Source organism: Bufo bufo, chromosome 6, assembly GCF_905171765.1.
Source record: "Bufo bufo chromosome 6, aBufBuf1.1, whole genome shotgun sequence".
In the NCBI taxonomy this organism is placed as follows: domain Eukaryota; kingdom Metazoa; phylum Chordata; class Amphibia; order Anura; family Bufonidae; genus Bufo; species Bufo bufo.
The window spans coordinates 303269411-303289387 of NC_053394.1; the positions used below are offsets into that span (position 1 = coordinate 303269411).

Consider the following 19977-nt stretch of genomic DNA (forward strand, 5'->3'; position numbering starts at 1 on the left):
ATCGCTGGATCAGAGCCTGTCACAGACGTGGTGATGTCACAACAGTGTGACCGGTGATCGCTGGATCAGAGCCGGTCACAGATGTGGTGATGTCACAACAGTGTGATCGCTGGATCAGAGCCTGTCACAGACGTGGTGATGTCACAACAGTGTGACCGGTGATCGCTGGATCAGAGCCGGTCACAGACGTGGTGATGTCACCGCAGTGTGACCAGTGATCGCTGGATAAGAGCCGGTCACAGACGTGGTGATGTCACAACAGTATGACCGGTGATCGCTGGATCAGAGCCGGTCACAGACGTGGTGATGTCACAACAGTGTGACCGGTGATCGCTGGATCAGAGCCGGTCACAGACGTGGTGATGTCACAACAGTATGACCGGTGATCGCTGGATCAGAGCCGGTCACAGACGTGGTGATGTCACAACAGTATGACCGGTGATCGCTGGATCAGAGCCGGTCACAGACGTGGTGATGTCACAACAGTGTGACCGGTGATCGCTGGATCAGAGCCGGTCACAGACGTGTTGATCGCTGGATCGTCCTATTTGAACCCATTGTATTGTCTGAAAAATTTAGCAGATCTGTGAAAAGTCCATGTAATAGCGCAATGTATCTGGGGATGTGTCGCCAGCATTGTTATAGTTAATTGCAGTGATTTTTATGGGATAATTTTATCATCGAGTCTGTTTCCATTATAAGAATTTTGGAACAGGGTTGTAATCCAACCTGTCTTGTGTCCGCCCCCCCATCTTTCATATTCTGAGGGCTGAGCATGATCCATTGCTTCTGGAGATCAGCAGCATTAGAGGTGTCCGTTAGCCACTTGTCTCCCTAACAGTAGATTGACTATGTTGAGTAGACGTCTTTATGGGGGGGAAGGTAGCGGGCCATTAGGCTATGCTCTGTCTATGGCCAGCTTAAGGGTTTGTCTAGTTGTATGTACCAAAAAAAAAAAAAACTTCCACCACTTGCCAAGGCTTAGTAATGTGTTCACACTGTACAGATTTGCCCGGGGTGGATAATATGTGGCAGAAATCTGCAGCTGACACTAGACTTCTCCGTCGGATTCGCCTGTGGATCCGCATGCGGTTTAACCCCTTTAAAATTCATTGGAACATAATCTGCTCATTTCAGTGCAGTGTCCAAGGTAATAATGAACATGGTGCGGAGCATTTATTATTCTGTGCGGATTTTCTCCCTGTGAATGGACATGGCCGGTGGAAACCTAGCAGGTTTTGATAAGATTTAGGCACAGACTGTACAGTAGTATTCAGTCCAGGCAGTTCTATGTGCGCTTAAAGGGACTGTCCAGGGTTTACAAGTGATGGCCTATACTCAGAATAGGTGATCATTATCTGATCAGAAGGGGTCCGACACCCCGTACCCCCGCCGATCAGCTGGTGCGCAGTAGTGCCGGAACTACATAGTGTAGCGGACAGAGCTGTTAGGCCCCTTTCACACGGGCGTTGCGGATTGGGGCCGGATGCGTTCAGGGAAAATGGTGCGATTTTGACACTGAAACAAGTCAGTTTTCACTGCAATTGCGTTTTTTCCGCGCGGGTGCAAAACATTGTAATGCGTTTTGCACGCGCGTGAGAAAAATCAGCATGTTTGGTACCCAGACTCGAACCCGGACTTCTTCACAGAAGTTCGGGTTTGGGTTAGGTGTTGTGTAGATTTTATTATTTTCCCTTATAACATGGTTATAAGGGAAAATAATAGCATTCTTAATACAGAATGCTTAGTAAAATAGGGCTGGAGGGGTTAAAAAAAAATAAAAAATAATTTAACTCACCTTAATCCACTTGATCGCGCAGCCGGCATCTCTTCTTTCTTCTTCTTTGAGGAATAGGACCTTTGATGACGTCACTGCGCTCATCACATGATCTTTTACCATGGTGATGGATCATGTGACGGACCATGTGATGAGCGCAGTGACGTCATCAAAGGTCCTTTTCCTGTGCACAGCAAAGAAGACGACAGAAGAGATGCCGGCTGCGCGAACAAGTGGATGAGGTGAGTTAAATTATTTTTTTATATATTTTTTTTTAAACCCTCCAGCGCTATTTTACTAAGCATTCTGTATTCAGAATGCTATTATTTTCCCTTATAACCATGTTATAAGGGGAAATAATAATGATCGGGTCCCCATCCCGATCGTCTCCTAGCAACCGTTCGTGAAAATCGCACCGCATCCGCACTTGCTTGCGGTAGCTTTGCGATTTTCACGCAACCCCATTCATTTCTATGGGGCCTGCGTTGCTTTAAAAACGCAGAATATAGAACATGCTGCGATTTTCACGCAACGCACAAGTGATGCGTGAAAATCACCGCTCGTGTGCACAGCCCCATAGAAATGAATGGGTCCGGATTCAGTGCGGGTGCAATGCGTTTACGTCATGCATTGCACCCGCGCTAAAAACTCGCTCGTGTGAAAGGGGCCTTACTGCTGTACTGTTCCTATTCATTTCACTGGGAGCAGCTCTACAGTACCCAGCTCTGTCTACCACTGTGTAGGTGGTGGGTCTACTGCAGAACAGAAGGGCAGGGGTCTGACACCCCACCTCTCCCACCAGTCGTCAGATGGTGATGGCCCATCACTTAGAAAAGTACAGGACAACCCCTTTAAACAGACTGGACTCCAGGCTGATACATTTTACCTGCACAGATACATTATAGCAAATTATTAGGACTAGCACTTCCTCGTGTAGGATTGCCAAGGTTGGATGCGAATAACAAGCACTCGCGTGCGAAAAAGTATTAGGGTATGTCCACACAGGACCTCATAAGCTGTGGAGAAATCTGCAGCAAAATTCACATGAATAAGGGCTCGTGCACATGAACGGATTTTTATTTTTTTGTCCGCGTCTGTTCTGTTCCGGGTGTCAGACGGTTACCATGCTGTGACATCACTAGTGGGTATCAGGCGGTTTGCCGTGCTGTGACATCACTAGTGGGTGTCAGGCGGTTTGCCGTGCTGTGACATCACTAGTGGGTGTCAGGCGGTTTGCCGTGCTGTGACATCACTAGTGGGTGTCAGGCGGTTTGCCGTGCTGTGACATCACTAGTGGGTGTCAGGCGGTTTGCCGTGCTGTGACATCACTAGTGGGTGTCAGGCGGTTTGCCGTGCTGTGACATCACTAGTGGGTGTCAGGCGGTTTGCCGTGCTGTGACATCACTAGTGGGTGTCAGGCGGTTTGCCGTGCTGTGACATCACTAGTGGGTGTCAGGCGGTTTGCCGTGCTGTGACATCACTAGTGGGTGTCAGGCGGTTTGCCGTGCTGTGACATCACTAGTGGGTGTCAGGCGGTTGCCGTGCTGTGACATCACTAGTGGGTGTCAGGCGGTTGCCGTGCTGTGACATCACTAGTGGGTGTCAGGCGGTTGCCGTGCTGTGACATCACTAGTGGGTGTCAGGCGGTTTGCTGTGCTGTGACATCACTAGTGGGTGTCAGGCGGTTGCCGTGCTGTGACATCACTAGTGGGTGTCAGGCGGTTTGCCGTGCTGTGACATCACTAGTGGGTGTCAGGCGGTTTGCCGTGCTGTGACATCACTAGTGGGTGTCAGGCGGTTTGCCGTGCTGTGACATCACTAGTGGGTGTCAGGCGGTTTGCCGTGCTGTGACATCACTAGTGGGTGTCAGGCGGTTTGCCGTGCTGTGACATCACTAGTGGGTGTCAGGCGGTTTGCCGTGCTGTGACATCACTAGTGGGTGTCAGGCGGTTTGCCGTGCTGTGACATCACTAGTGGGTGTCAGGCGGTTTGCCATGCTGTGACATCACTAGTGGGTGTCAGGCGGTTGCCGTGCTGTGACATCACTAGTGGGTGTCAGGCGGTTTGCCGTGCTGTGACATCACTAGTGGGTGTCAGGCGGTTTGCCGTGCTGTGACATCACTAGTGGGTGTCAGGCGGTTTGCCGTGCTGTGACATCACTAGTGGGTGTCAGGCGGTTGCCGTGCTGTGACATCACTAGTGGGTGTCAGGCGGTTTGCCGTGCTGTGACATCACTAGTGGGTGTCAGGCGGTTGCCGTGCTGTGACATCACTAGTGGGTGTCAGGCGGTTGCCGTGCTGTGACATCACTAGTGGGTGTCAGGCGGTTTGCCGTGCTGTGACATCACTAGTGGGTGTCAGGCGGTTTGCCGTGCTGTGACATCACTAGTGGGTGTCAGGCGGTTGCCGTGCTGTGACATCACTAGTGGGTGTCAGGCGGTTTGCTGTGCTGTGACATCACTAGTGGGTGTCAGGCGGTTGCCGTGCTGTGACATCAAGAATTTCAGTCATGTATGCTGTTGTGACTTCACCACTTTAGTCAGGCTTGGAGGTGGACACTGCATATGTTTGATCAAATTAGGAGTTGGAAACTAAGGAGCCCATATACTGCCCTTGCACAGGAGCCACATGGTGGTTGCAGACTTGTTTGTCATAGGGATCTGACTTGTCTGTATCAAAAGGTCCCCATGTGGCCCCAGTATAGGAGCAGTAATGTGTCAGTATCCAGGCAGGCCCTATAGCCTTCAAGAGGGACTGTTAGGGTGCATTCACATAAATGGTTTCCACGTTACTGAGGTATAAAAAAATTATAATAATCCCAGTAAAAACCACAGTCCTACCATATTGATAGTCTGACCTCCCAGTCGTATCCAGGATCGGTATCTCAGAAATCCTGAATGTGGGGCCCCTGAAGTTCTTTGGATGCATACAGTGCCTGGTGCCTCATGGGAGGAGGGCAAGCGGTGCCTATGGTTCGGAGCTCATGCTCTGCTATAGGGGTAGCATGTGGTTTCACTAGGTATGTAGATTACCTACCTGCTTTTTACTGGTGGCCATCTATCTGCAGGCTGTCTACTTAGGCCTAGTTCACACCCCACTGTTTGATCAGGTGCAGCTACAGTAGAGGTGTAAGGTCTGTATTAGGCTACATTTACACAACCGTATGTGTTTTGCAATCCGCAAAGAAAATACGGATGACGTCCTTTTGGCATTCGTATTGCATCTGTTTTTTTGCGGATCCATTGTCACAAAATGGACAAGAATAGGACATGCTCTATATTTTTTGCGGGGCTACGGAACGGACATACGTTCCCTTTTTTTGCGGAGCCATTGAAGTGAATGGGTCCTCATCCAATCCACAAAAAACAGACGGCATGGAGATGGTAACACAATACGTTTGTGTGCATATAGCCTTACACTGGGCAATATTTCGGCCGATAATTGCTAACGTGCGTTCGCGTGATGTCTGAACGCTTGTGTGAAACTAGCCTTAGTTTCATCTGATGCCAGCAGCAGAGCGAAGGGGCGAGATCTTTGGCTTCCCCTCCGATTTCTGTACCCTGTACAGCTTTGCAGGGCTTTCTGGGTCTTGTGGTGCACATCCGAATGAGTGGAAAGGATAGAGTGGGTGCTTTGGGGGGGTCCACTGTTCCTGCAGGAATTTCTGTTCATGCCAGTGATGCTGCTGGCTCATGGACTCGGCTACATGATTACACCTACCACCCCCACCCAGCTAGCAATGTGGCGTCTGGGACTGGGCACCGTATAGCAGAGCTAGCAGAGCGTTGTCATCTCCATTCAGTGCAGATGGATAACAGAGGCTGCTGGTGGGTATTATGTGAGGATCAGAGGACTTTTATACCAGCTGGAACATAAAAGCTTGTACAAACCCCAGTGCCCTCATCACCCTTGAGTAGGAGGAGCCAGAAAAACCCACTGCTGATTAAGCTCCAAATGTTCAGCTACTGTTCCCCTTTTTTTTTTTTTTTTTTTTTAAAGGTCCACTTACCCTAAAGTAACATCTGAAAAAAGGCAGATCTGCTGATATTGGCTTATAGAGGTTCTGGGAAGATAACCTTCATAAACGTCAGCCGGGGTGGGGGTTGTTGAAATGGCGGTGCTCTGCTGCACAGGGAATGTACAGAAGATGGATGTTGGGTTATTGTGCCTGTTATTTGCATACTGACAGTTGACATGGAGATAAAACACGGAACAGGTATGCAAAAGTCCCTGCACCTGTCAGGTGAGGACATCGTACATTTTGTATCTGCCATATACATGTCGCCATGTCGCCGCGTACGTTGTCAGCATTGTCCCTGGGAGAATGGAGAACTGTGCAAAAAAAAAACTTACGAATGACTCCCGTGGGGAGGGGGTTGGGGATTGGGGGGAGGGAAATGTCATACTAAAAGTATGACAAAATGGCGCAGAGTTTGTCAAAATTCTGGTGGTCTTTTTCATGGGAGAGCCAGAAGTTTAAAACCACAACCGCGCCAGGAAGGGTGGGCGGTGGGTGCCTGCCTGCTCACTGGTTAGATTACCATTCCGTGGAGCGGGTCCGCAGAATCCAAAGTGAACAACCGCCGTGGATTTTGTCATTGCTAAAATCCGCCATGTGAACATACGCTTAGGCTACCGTTTCACATTGCGGATACCGCGTTTCATTCTCGTGCAGAAAAACCGCGGGGTAATACAGTACCAACAAATTGAATGAGATTGCACCAATCTCAAGTACACTTTGCATCGTTTTCGGTGCGGAAATTGACCTGCTGTTCGGCTTCATAAATCAATAGCATGCCTTCCACATCAAATCTCCACCATTTTTCGTGCAGAAACACACAGAAATTCGCACACCAAAAAAAAAACTGCATGGATTTTCTGTTTTTAAATCTGCTCTTGTGTGAACGTACCCTTATGGTATAGTCACAGAAATATCGGCGTCTACTCCACTCATTTGAATGAGGATTGTGTCTACCAGTTGGTCGGGGATCTGGACTCCAACCCTGGCAAATCTGCTAACATTTACGCCTGGAACATGCCAGGCACAAGGACTGCCACAAATGCGCCTAATTTACGATGAGGCACACGTTTAACGGCAGCACAAGCGGGAAACTATGACCGGTGTTTAAAGCTGGTCTTAGTAAATGTGCCCCTATGTTCACACACTTGTATTAGTACACTGACATGTAGTTGTTAAAGCTGCATCAAATTCTACACGTTTTCCATGCTGTTTTTGATGCAGTTTTTATGCCTTCCATTGATTTTAATAGGAATTTCCATTTCAACATGTTGGTGTAGACTTTGGTGTGGCAGAATCCACATGGAATATCCGCTGTGTGAACATGAACTAATAGTGAAGCAAGTCCTGGCTTCTAAGAACCCCAGCAATCAACTGAGAATGCTGGGGGGAGGGGAGTCGGGTTAGGCCATGGCGGTACGTTCAGATGAGTAGCTGATCTTATCATACATTTACCGACAGGTTGGGGTAGCGCTGGGATCCCTCTGGCTCATCAGGGAGGGCATCCCAAGGCGGGGCTGCCCTCCCATGATGTGGCAGGCAACGGGTGATTATGATTTTATTTTTTTCATTATATACCACATCTTAAAATGACCATAATCCTAAAAATCTTAGGAGTGTTTCCATCTTGCAAAGTGACGCCATAGTTCTAGGTTATGACCTAATACAAGGCGCTTACTAATGTATTGTGATTGTCCATATTGTCTCCTTTGCTGGCTGGATTCATTTTCCCATCACATTATACACTGCTCGTTTGGGTTACGACCACCCTACAATCCAGCAGCAGTGGTCGTGCTTGCACACTCTAGGGCAGGGCTGGCCAACCTGCGGCTCTCCAGCTGTTGTAAAACTACAATTCCCACCATGCCATGCTGTAGACTGATAGCTGTAGGCTGTCTGGACATGCTGGGAGTTGTAGTTTTGCAACAGCTGGAGAGCCTCAGGTTGGCCAGCCCTGCTATAGGGGAAAAAGCGCTGACCTCTCTGGTGGCCGGGACTGTTGATGTGCGTATAGGCACGCATGTGCAGCAGATCCCGTCCCGGCAAGATCCTATCTGCGCTGCATCGGCGGTCGTAACCCCTGGAATTAAGCAGTGTGTAACGTGATGGAAACATGGATCAAGCCAGCAGAGGAGGCAATATGGACAATCACAATACATTAGTAAGTGCCTTGTATTAACCTTGTCTACATGAGGAATGCCATTTGCTGAAGTAAGACAACCCCTTTAAGTCTGGCACATGGCAGACTGACGAGCAGCGTTACCCATTCTACCACCACCAACTCCGTCATTGTGCCAAGCCCAAATTCCTGCTGTACTAACCAGCCGCCATGCACTCCTGATAAATCAGAGAAATTTTCCGCACATCAATGAATTCTGTCCATGCCCTGTAATTATACTATAATACCTAACTAAAAGCCACTATTAGACCTCAGTCCGCCTATTTCCGGTGGTGTGTGATATGTAAGGAATCCTTCTTAAACCTGTCTCTTCCTGTCGCTGAGTCAGTGAGGAGGTACCACTCTAGGTTTCCAGTAGCCCCAGCTATAAATATGAATAGAACATGTTGGGTGGCAGGCAACCAGGACAATAACTGATTTATGCAGCCATCATTGTTCAGGTCGTTTGTCTCTGCCCAGTTGGGTGAAGCTATGACCACCCCTTCGGGGGGGAAGTCTCAGTTAGGTTAGCTCCATATAGCAGGCGTAGGTAGCACATGGCTGGCCAGAGGATTTTGTAGTCGCCATGCTGGCGGGCTTCTGTCCAGCCCTGGATTTTCTATATTATGTGGGAGTCCCTGGGATAATCATTTCTCCTGAAAACCGTTTAGTTTTGCCGTCCCCGGACAGCAGGTACATGCAGGGTAATGCTGTAGTGTTTCCGAGGGGGCCCAATAGCCCCTTAGTTACATGATGGGGTGCCAGTTGTAATGCAGCAGGAGTAAAGTACAGGATCGGCACGCTCTGTATACTGCTTTCCGCAGGGGTCCACATGAGGGCCACAGTGCCATTATGGACGGCCTCCAACCCCCAGGTCATAGCCTTGTTGACTGTGTCCAGTGGCTGCTCGTGTATTTTTCATGTCGGAGAGAAGTACTGCAGGGAGAGGTAAGTACTCATGCACTCTTGTGGCATCTGAAACAGCATTGGAGAGAAGCATGCATGGTCCCTTCTTTTCCGGAGTGTGAACGGGGGTGAAGAGGACCGACATTCTCCTGATAATGGCTCGGGCACACAAACGTATTTTCTGTCCGTGTCCATTCCGTTTTTTTTGCAGACCGTATGCGGAACCATTCACTTCAATGGGTCCGCAAATAAACGGAAGGTACTCCGTGTGCATTCCGTTTCCGTAGGTCCGAAAAAATAGAACATGTACTATCCTGACAAAGGGTAGTACTGTTCTATGAAGGGCGAGCTGTTCCGTTCCGCAAAATACAGAATTCACACGGATGTCATCCATATTCTTTGCGGATCAGATTTTTGCGTACCGCAAAATACATACGGTCGTGTGCATGAGCCCATAGTGGGACTTCAGGCGGTGGAACCAGGACCTATCAGACATTTACAGCCTACACCTTTGAGATGCCATAAATGTCCTACATGGGAATACCCCTTTTAAATGTTGATGCGGCCCTAGTCATTCATTTTGTGAGACAGTGTGGCGCTCAAACCAGGAAAAAATGTGCACTCCTGCCCTAGGATGAGCAGCATTCACTCATTAGAGAGATGATTAAACTTTCTTCTCCACCTTTTGGGGAGATTTATCAAAACTGGTGTAAAAGAAAACTGACACAGTTGCCCATAGCAACTAATCAGATTCCACCTTTCATTTTCCAAAGGAGCTCTGAAAAATGAAAGATGGAATCTGATTGGTTGCTATGGGCAACTAAGGCAGTTTTCCTTTACACCAGTTTTGATAAATCTCTCCTTTTGAGTCTAAAGCCGGGTATAGACATGAGAGAACTGTTGGCTGAAAACAATCTCTCTCGATTTCCCCCTCATGCATGAGTGGTGAATGGGAGAGGGGAGAAAGCCACTGCCAGACACCGGTTGCGGACAGCCTACCTCCCTGAGGGCACAAGGTATGTTGAAAATGAATCTAACATGCCTGACTCTTCCCACAACATCTGCTGTCGGGGGAGAGTCGGGAGGCTGCCCTTACAGGTCTGAGTTTAACAGAGTGCAGGGTGAATGAAATCCTCTTGTTCCTGTTTTACATGTTGGTCTGTAACAGAATCTATGAGCTGCATTAAAGGGATTGTGTCATCAGATTTAACCCCTCTAACCTAAACATATGCTCATGTCCGGAGTAATAAGAAGAATCCTAAGCTGGCCTTATTAAACCTCACTGTGGCTCTATTTGCCCAAAAAACAGGTTTTTATAACCTGTCAATCACTTATTTAAGGTGCCCAAGGGGAGGTCCGTTAATACAGGGTGGCCGGCCGCACCCCTCGCCGCCTTCCCCGTCTTCAGCGCCGCCTTCTACAGTTCAGCGCCACCTCCGCAATCCTCCCCGTCCCTCTGCCAGATCCTGCGCACTAGGCTCAGCCTGATGCACCCGTGCGGACTCCAGGCAGCGGCTTCGTTGAGCGAAGTGCGCATGCGCCGGCCTGATGCGCACTTCGCTCAACCCTGATATGACCTGCAGATTGGCGCCAACCTCTCTCAGCCCGGGAAAACCTGTCAGGAGCCGGATCACGCCCCCCACAGACAGCAGGAGACAGAGGCTTCTTTTTGATCCCTTCTATTTCAGGCAAAAAGGTATAAGCAGCAAGGCTGGCGCATGCGCACTTCGTTCAACGAGTCCGCACGGGCGCATCAGGCTGAGCCTAGTGCGCAGGCGTGGGATCTGGCAGATGGACGGGGAGGATTGTGGAGGCGGCACTGAGCTGTAGAAGGCGGCGCTCAAGACAGGGAAGGCGGCGCTGGGCACCGGACGGCGAGGGGTGCGGCCGGGCACCCTGTATTAACGGACCTCTCCTTGGGCACCTTAAGTAAGTGATTGACAGGTTATAAAAACCAGTTTTTTGGGCAAATAGAGCCACAGTGAGGTTTAATAAGGCCAGCTTAGGATTCTTCTTATTAGTCTGGACATGAGCATATGTTTAGGTTAGAGGGGTTAAATCTGATGACAGAATCCCTTTAAGGTCAGAAAACGCAAGCTAACCTGCCTACAGAAATACGGCTTCAAGGTGGCAGTAGTGTAAATAAATTCACTAACGCATTTATGACTGATGATGACATGGCTTAGGCCTCGGGTGTTTTGGCCGGCAGGTCCGGGAGACAATGCTGGACAGCAGTTTTTGTCTGGACGACTCTTGGCATATTCGCTGGGTAGATCTGTGCCGGACCCCATTATAGTCAATGGGGTCCAGCCGGAAGACTGTAGTATCTGGCAGTGTCAGATCTGGAGAACATCGGCAAGCTGTTCTCTACTGGAACAGCCTGACTGATTTCCTGCCCGCTGGTGTGAAACTAGCCTTACACATTGTACTGGTTATATTAAAGACGGCAAGCACAAGATTTTTCTACGTTGGGGTGCCTTCAGACTTGGCAGATTTTGTTGTAGAACTTTCCTGCCACCAGAAATCAGTTCCATTGATGTAAATGGGGTTGTTTTGGCGGCAAGCACATTGGATTTCTGCATCTTTAAGGGCTCTTTCACACCTGCGTTCTTGTCTTCCGGCATAGAGTTCCGTCGTCGGGGCTCTATGCCGGAAGAATCCTGATCAGGATTATCCCAATGCATTCTGAATGGAGTGAAATCCGTTCAGGATGCATCAGGATGTCTTCAGTTCCGGAACGGAACGTTTTTTGGCCGGAGAAAATACCGCAGCATGCTGCGCTTTTTGCTCCGGCCAAAAATCCGGAACACTTGCCGCAAGGCCGGATCCGGAATTAATGCCCATTGAAAGGCATTGATCCGGTTCCGGCCTTGAGCTAAACGTCGTTTCGGCGCATTGCCGGAGCCGACATTTAGCTTTTTCTGAATGGTTACCATGGCTGCCGGGACGCTAAAGTCCTGTTTGCCATGGTAAAGTGTAGTGGGGAGCGGGGGAGCAGCATACTTACCGTCCGTGCGGCTCCTGGGGCGCTCCAGAGTGACGTCAGGGCGCCCCAAGCACATGGATCACGTGATCGCATTGGACACGTCATCCATGCGCATGGGGCGCTCTGACGTCATTCTGGAGCACCCCGGGAGCCGCACGGACTGTAAGTATACTGCTCCCCCGCTCCCCACTACTACTATGGCAACCAGGACTTTAATAGCGTCCTGGCTGCCATAGTAACACTGAAAGCATTTTGAAGACTGTTCCGTCTTCAAATGCTTTCAGTACACTTGCGTTTTTCCGGATCCGGAGTGTAATTCCGGCAAGTGGAGTGCACGCCGGATCCGGACAACGCAAGTGTGAAAGAGGCCTTAGTCTGACATTCTCTGCAACAAAATCTGCCGGGTGTGAAGGCACTGTTGGGGTAGGTTCACACAGAGGTTTTGAGGCAGATCTTCCTACAAGTTTATTAACCAAAGCCAGAAATGGATCCAGCTGGAAGATGATGTACAAGTCCTGCCTTTATATTTCCAACTCCTTTCAAATCCACTTGCGGCTTTCGCTGACAGTCCTGAAGGAAAATCTGCCTCAAAACCTCTAAACTGTCTGAAGCAACCCTCACTTCTTTGTGCTGTTTTTCTTGGCATGCTGCTTTTTAACTTTTGTTTTCTGTGTTTTTTTTTTCTTCCAGATGTTCTCAAACAATGATGAGGCTCTAATCAATAAGAAGCTTCCCAAGGAGCTTCTGCTCCGGTGAGAAGGGACTTTTGTTATGGAAACGCCAAGTTTTAATGAAGGGACAGCACCCAAAACTTGGGACGTCCTTGGTTGAACTGTTCATAATGTCACCTTTTTTTGTATTCTTTCTTCTTAGGATCTTCTCCTTCTTAGATGTTGTAACCTTATGTCGATGTGCTCAAGTCTCTAGGGTAAGTGAAGACCAGTGACATGGCTAGACGCTGACATCAGCCCTGACTGCCTCCTGTCATGTTGCCCCAGATGTAGTTGGATTCTAGTGGTGCCCGTGGTGAAGAGGACTACTTGTTAGGAATCTTGCAGGGTCTACATAGATCTGATTGATGTCTTGTTTTGGTGATAAACATATTGAAATGCATTGATTGCTCTTTCAGGCCTGGAATGTCCTTGCGCTGGATGGAAGCAACTGGCAGCGAATTGACTTGTTTGACTTCCAAAGGGACATTGAGGTAATTATTCATTTTTCAGGTTCTTTTCCCTTGTCAGGTTGCCTATAGTTTATCCCTTTCTTTTCATCCCTGTCTCTAATATGTTCCAGGGTCGTGTGGTAGAGAATATATCAAAGAGATGTGGGGGCTTCCTGCGCAAGCTCAGTTTACGTGGATGCATTGGTGTAGGGGATAATGCTCTAAGGTATGTGTGTAATATACTGTGTTAGGAATTTACTTAAAGGGATTGTCGGGGCTACAGATATTGATGACCTGTCCTCAGGAAACTGATAACCTATGCTGAGAACATTTCCTCAATATATGTAGCACGGTCAACCCCTTTAACTTACAGTTCCCTAATTTCAACTTTGAATCTAGCTCCTGTTAGCTACCCGTGCAGTAGATATTCATAGGTTTGCCAGATATCAGCAGAATCCAGACTGCTGTTTGAGGACGATAGTGGTGGGAAATTCACGTTCTCCTGCAACCTTAGAATATGATAGAATACCTTCTGTACATACAGTACTTCCATCAATACAAGGATTACTGCTTGATAAGTTCTCATCACATACGACCATTAAACTGAACAAATGGCAGATCTGTACAGACCTCATCATGGCTTGCTAATATGACTGTATGTCCATGTCCACCTCTGACCTGGCCATGGCTGAATATGAATAGAGCCAGCAGTCGTGATCAAGTTAACAGTGACGACCAATTTGCAATCCAGCAGAACGTAGCTGTTAGGAGTTGGTCAGCAGTCACCCCTCTTTTCTGCTTGTCCGCTTTAGTGCTGTTCTTTATGGCTTCCTGGCACTCTGCTCAGGAGAAGCAATGGAGGCATCAGAGGAGCTCTCCTCTATCATCAGGGTAGATGAGCTCCTTCTTATATTAGTCCACAGTTTCACTATTATCTGCAATATTGCTAAATGTTTGGGAGCTTATTTTTTTTTTATTTCTAATGCAGTTCTGGTCCTTTCAATCCCTTATAAATTCTACGCTTTTGCCTTGCAGATCATTTGCCCAGAACTGTAGAAATATTGAGGTTTTAAATCTAAATGGCTGCACCAAAATCACTGACACGTAAGTACCGGTCTGTGGTGTATGAGAGATGTAAGAATGTGCTTTGTTAGTGAACGTCCAATTGTCATTTAGATCCATTATTTGAGCAGAATTGCTCATTTCTTATGTTGGCCTGCCACCTGCTGGGCAAAATAAGAATTGCAGATTCAATACCCTGGGTCTCTTCAGAGAGACCTTGGCCGTTAAAATAATAATCCGGCATCTTCATTGGCCGCAGAGGATGCCGGTCAGAAGCCGGCGGCATTATTGCCGGTCACAGTCATTAGCCTCAGGTCTCTGTTGTTTAAAACCCGACGGCCATGATACACGCGCGAGCAGGCGCCATGTTTGCACTTTGCTCCAGGGCTGTACATGTGCGGCACTGGTAGCAAAGGGGTTAAAGGGCATCTGTCAGATTTGTACCTATGAAACTGGCTGACTTGTTGCATGTGAGCTTGGCAGCAGAAGGCATCTGTGTTAGCCCCATGTGCTCGCATTGCTGAAAGAAATTATGTTTACTATATGCAAACGAGCCTCTAGGAGCAACAGGGGCGTTGTCATTACACCTAGAGGCTCAGCTCTCTCTGCATCTGCTGCTCCCTGTGCACTTTTATTGACCGGGAAGGGCAGTGAAAACGTCATCACACCTAATCCTGTCAAAGTGCAGAGGGTAGAGCAATTGCAGAGGTGAGTGGACGTGCTCTCCTAGGCTCGTACTAAAAGCCTTACAAACCTGTTATACAGGTACCAACCCACAGGTCCCTACCCTCTCCCCTTTAAAACTATTGCTCATGCTTGGTCACTGTCCCAGAAGCTCCTTAGGGCTGTTTCACACGAGCGAGTCCATTGCGGGAATTACGCTCCGTGTGCGAGTGTGATCCTCCGCTCTGGACTTGCAGGAGCGCAGCATTATCATGATTTATAATGCTATGTGCCTCTGCATGGCCTTGTTTCCACAGAATCATAGTGGCATAAAGCTGATTCTGTAGAAATAAGGTCAAGCAGAGGCACATAGCATTATAAATCATGATAATGCCGGGCGCTCCTGCAAGTCCAGAGCGGAGGATCACACTCGCACACGGAGCGTAATTCCCGCAATGGACTCGCTCGTGTGAAACAGCCCTTAGGGTTACTGAGGCTGTTGTGTTTTCACCTAGAACTCCAATCTGATCTAAGCTGCACCTTCCTCAGAGCAGGAGTCAAATATCTAACCCATCTATTTTCCTCTGATGGAAATTTTTTTACATTTTACATTGGATCCTTTTAGAGAACAATATGATATCCCTTGTCATGTTTTTTTCACACTACCTCCAACTTAGGCATCCTACATGGGCGCAATTTGGGTCGCTAGCTGTTACACAGACCCTATCCAAGCTGGAGGACCTTATTGGTACCCTGAACCTTTATAAACCCCTCACTAAAGCTTATGCTTTATTGCAGTCTAGTGGAGTCAAGCCCTTTGAGAAGTCTGTTAAGTGGTCAGTGGATATCCCAACATTAATGGAGGGAGGTAGAGAGCTCATTTTTCCCCCTCTGTACTACACCCCTTTGACACTTAAACAAATCATCCTCCGACACATGTTTTCGCTGTTTCAGACGTACAGTACAGACCAAAAGTTTGGACACACCTTCTCATTCAAAGAGTTTTCTTTATTTTCATGACTATGAAGGCATCAAAACTATGAATTAACACATGTGGAATTATATACATAACAAACAAGTGTGAAACAACTGAAAATATGTCATATTCTAGGTTCTTCAAAGTAGCCACCTTTTGCTTTGATTACTGCTTTGCACACTCTTGGCATTCTCTTGATGAGCTTCAAGAGGTAGTCCCCTGAAATGGTCTTCCAACAGTCTTGAAGGAGTTCCCAGAGATGCTTAGCACTTGTTGACCCTTTTGCCTTCATTCTGCGGTCCAGCTCACCCCAAACCATCTCGATTGGGTTCAGGTCCGGTGACTGTGGAGGCCAGGTCATCTGGCGCAGCACCCCATCACTCTCCTTAATGGTCAAATAGCCCTTACTTTCAAAGTTTTCCCAATTTTTCGGCTGACTGACTGACCTTCATTTCTTAAAGTAATGATGGCCACTCGTTTTTCTTTACTTAGCTGCTTTTTTCTTGCCATAATACAAATTCTAACAGTCTATTCAGTAGGACTATCAGCTGTGTATCCACCTGACTTCTCCTCAACGCCACTGATGGTCCCAACCCCATTTATAAGGCAAGAAATCCCACTTATTAAACCTGACAGGGCACACCTGTGAAGTGAAAACCATTTCAGGGGACTAACTCTTGAAGCTCATCAAGAGAATGCCAAGAGTGTGCAAAGCAGTAATCAAAGCAAAAGGTGGCTACTTTGAAGAACCTAGAATATGACATATTTTCAGTTGTTTCACACTTGTTTGTTATGTATACAATTCCACATGTGTTAATTCATAGTTTTGATGCCTTCAGTGTGAATCTACAATTTTCATAGTCATGAAAATAAAGAAAACTCTTTGAATGAGAAGGTGTGTCCAAACTTTTGGTCTGTACTGTACATACACACAATGTGGTTCTGTCCTATGGCCGTTCAGTTTTGGTCAGAGGTCCTACTATTCCTTAATACTCTTTTCCAATTCCCCAGGATCCTCACTCCTCAGATATGTCTGTTAGGTACTATGGAAGAAATCTTTGGGGTGGGCATATAGGCTTTTCTTCTGTTTTTGTACTCCTCTGCGCTCGCAAAATACTGATAATGTCCTGGAAATCCACCCTTCCGCTTAAGGCCCCGCATTGCACCCGCACTGAATCCGGACCCATTCACTTCTATGGGGCTGTACACATGAGCGTTGATTTTTCACGCATCATTTATGTGTTGCGTGAAAATCGCAGCATGCTCTATATTGTGCGTTTTCCACGCAACGCAGGCCCCATAGAAGTGAATGGGGCTGAGTGAAAATTGCATGCATCCGCAAGCAAGTGCGGATGCGGTGCGATTTTCACGCATGGTTGCTAAGATGACAGTCTATTCACTGTATTATTTTCCCTTTATAACATGGTTATAAGGGAAAATAATAGCATTCTTTAATACAAAATGCTTAGTAGAAGGTCAATTGAGGGTTAAAAAAAAATAAAAAATTAACTCACCTCCTCCTCTTGATCGTGTAGCAGCCGGTCTCTTCTTACTTCATTAATCATGAGCTGCCGGCTAAAGGACCTGTGGTGACATCACATCACATGGTCCAATCACAAGGTCCATCACGGGTGATGGACCATATGATTAGACCATGTGATGACCTCAGTGACGTCACCACAGGTTATTTGACAGGTCCTGAAGAAAGAACAGGAGACCGGCAGCTACGCGATCAATTGGAGGAGGTGAGTTAGTTTATTTTTTATTTTTTAACCCTCAATTGACCTTGTACTAAGCATTCTGTATTAAAGAATGCTATTATTTTCCCTTATAACCATGTTATAAGGGGAAATAATGCAATCTACACAACACCGATCCCAAACCCGAACTTCAGTGAAGAAGTTCGGGTCTGGGTACCACATTCAGTTTTTTATCACGTGCGTGCAAAACGCATTGCACCCGCGCGATAAAACAACGGAACGCAATCGCAGTCAAAACTGACTGCAATTGCGTACCTACTCGCGCGGGTTTGCCGCAATGCACCGGGACGTATCCGGACACGCCCGTCTGCAAGGGGCCTAAACGTACTCCTTGGGTTCAGTTAATAAATTAATATGTTCCATTATACAAAATCCTGTACACCAGCAGAAAATGTCCCCAGAAGTTTGATAAAATATGGACACACTGGATTGAACTTGACATTACTGTTCTTTAATTGCACTTTATTTATGTAACTCTGTGAACTGACAATATTCTGAGTACTTTTGGATGGAGACACTTAGTGTGAATGGGTGTCTTGAATTTATTGTTCTTACCAAAAAAAAAATAATGGTTGTCCATGATTAGAAAAAGGGCTGTGTCTGGTATTGCAGCTTATACTTTCAAGTTATTGAAACTGAGCTGCAGTACCAGACATAGCCCATCTAATCCTTGATATCCTCTTTAACATACAAGCTGGGTAAGTGTCCATACTGTTAATTGGGTTGTGTAGTACTTGCTGGTAACCAAAACAGAATTTGAACTCCTCATAATGTTTAGCTCTCCAGCTTCATCCAGTGTTCCTCTATAGCAAGGCATTGTAATTTTCTTTAGTGGTTCATGGCAATTTAAAGGGATTCTGTGTTAGCCTATAGAGCTGCGGACATGCACGGCTAGATCGCCGCTAGCATGTCCGCAATATACCTGTCCCATAGCTCTGTGTGGTTTTATTGAGTGTAAAAAATTATTTTATAGATATGTAAATGAGCCTGGTAAGGAGCCCAAGGGGCTGTACTAACTTTCTTGGAACCTAGCCACGCCCCTGTGAAGGAGCCCAGCACCGCCTGCGTCCTCCGAATCTCCTCCTTGCTCAAAGTTAGATCGCCGAAATCTTGCGATGCGCGAGCTTGCGCATGCGCAGTTCCTCCCCTGAGGCTGATGCCAGCACAGGAAAGGAACACTATGCCGGCACTGCGCATGCGCGAGCTCACACATCTAACATTTAACTGTGAGCAAGGAGGAGATTCGGAGGACGCAGGCGGTGCTGGGCTCCTTCACAGGGGGCGTGGCTGGGCTGGGTTCCAAGAAGGTTAGTACAGCCCCTTGGGCTCCTTACCAGGCTCATTTACATATCTATAAAATCATTTTTTAAATACAATAAAAGGACACAGCGCTATGGGACAGGTATATTGCGGCGATCTAGCCGTGCGTGTCCGCTGCTCTATAGGCTAAAACGAGGTGACAGAATCCCTTTAAGGGGAGGAGGGGGTTTTTACTTTTAAAATGGTGGTTGCAACAGCAGGGATGCCCAACAGCGCCCTGTATAAATGGACATTTCCACTTTAATAGTTGGACCTCTTCTCTCTGATTTGTATATTTTTGGAATTCCATTGTACCCCTTGCAGACTTGCAGGGCAAATTTAGCTTAAAGGGAGTCTTTCACGCAGATTCAAAAACCGAAGAGAACCAGAGAAATAAGGAAATATTTTTTATTTATTTTTTTTGCCTAAAACTTGCTTAGCGATAACGCACGGTAAACTGCAATGCGCACGCTCCGATATCTCGTTCATCGGCGCATGCACGGGATTACGGACGGAAGGAGGGAGGTTAGAGCAGAGACTAAGGGCGGGCAGACGCGGCGGAGGGGGAGTGGCTTCGTATGAAAATGACCCAGGGTCCTGGGCACCGGCCGTTGTAACGCCGTCCCTGAGCACCTTCACAGCCTCATTTGCATACGGATTAAAAGTGTTTTTCTGCACAACGATGCTAGCGGGGAACTAACGGTAAGCACAGTTTTAATAGGGGGGATGCCGTGCACATAACACTGTTATTAGGTTAATAGGGTGAATCTGCGTGAAAGACTCCCTTTAAAGGGGTTGTCCGAGTTATGGGGAAAAAAAAATATAGTACTGTAAATCTGATGGTCAGCGATTTATATAACTGAGCTAAGCAAGCTTTAGGCAAAAAAAATAAATAAAAAATATTTCCTTATTTCTCTGGTTCTCTTCTGTTTTTGTTGCAAGTAAACAAAGGGCCAATCTCTGTCCCTCCCCCTGCTCTGCAAACTGAGTGAATACAAGAGCTGCCCTGAGTGACATGTCTGCCTGCTGGGATGCTCAGCAGCATGTTGTATGTGTAGAACTACAAGTCCTAGCTGGACAATTACACTGCTGATCTTCCCCCTATCTGCAATGCTCTGCAGAACTTCTCTTTCAGCTCCTGTGCCCTGCATTTGTCTCCTCACTGCCTGCAGCTACACAGTAAACACTTCAGCCCTGAGTCTGTGCAGCTG

At 47.4% G+C, this 19977-nt stretch overlaps 1 protein-coding gene across 3 annotated transcripts in view; it reads left to right on the top strand.

Moving 5' to 3' along the window:
- FBXL20 (F-box and leucine rich repeat protein 20) overlaps window positions 1–19977 on the top strand; it is a 37047-nt gene that overhangs the window by 1049 nt on the left and 16021 nt on the right. For all 3 annotated transcript variants that reach the window (XM_040438201.1, XM_040438202.1, XM_040438203.1), the window contains exons 2-6: window positions 12535–12596; window positions 12718–12772; window positions 12974–13048; window positions 13138–13232; window positions 14042–14110. In XM_040438201.1, coding sequence (XP_040294135.1) covers window positions 12535–12596; window positions 12718–12772; window positions 12974–13048; window positions 13138–13232; window positions 14042–14110 — 356 coding nt within the window. The remainder of the gene's footprint in view (window positions 1–12534; window positions 12597–12717; window positions 12773–12973; window positions 13049–13137; window positions 13233–14041; window positions 14111–19977) is intronic.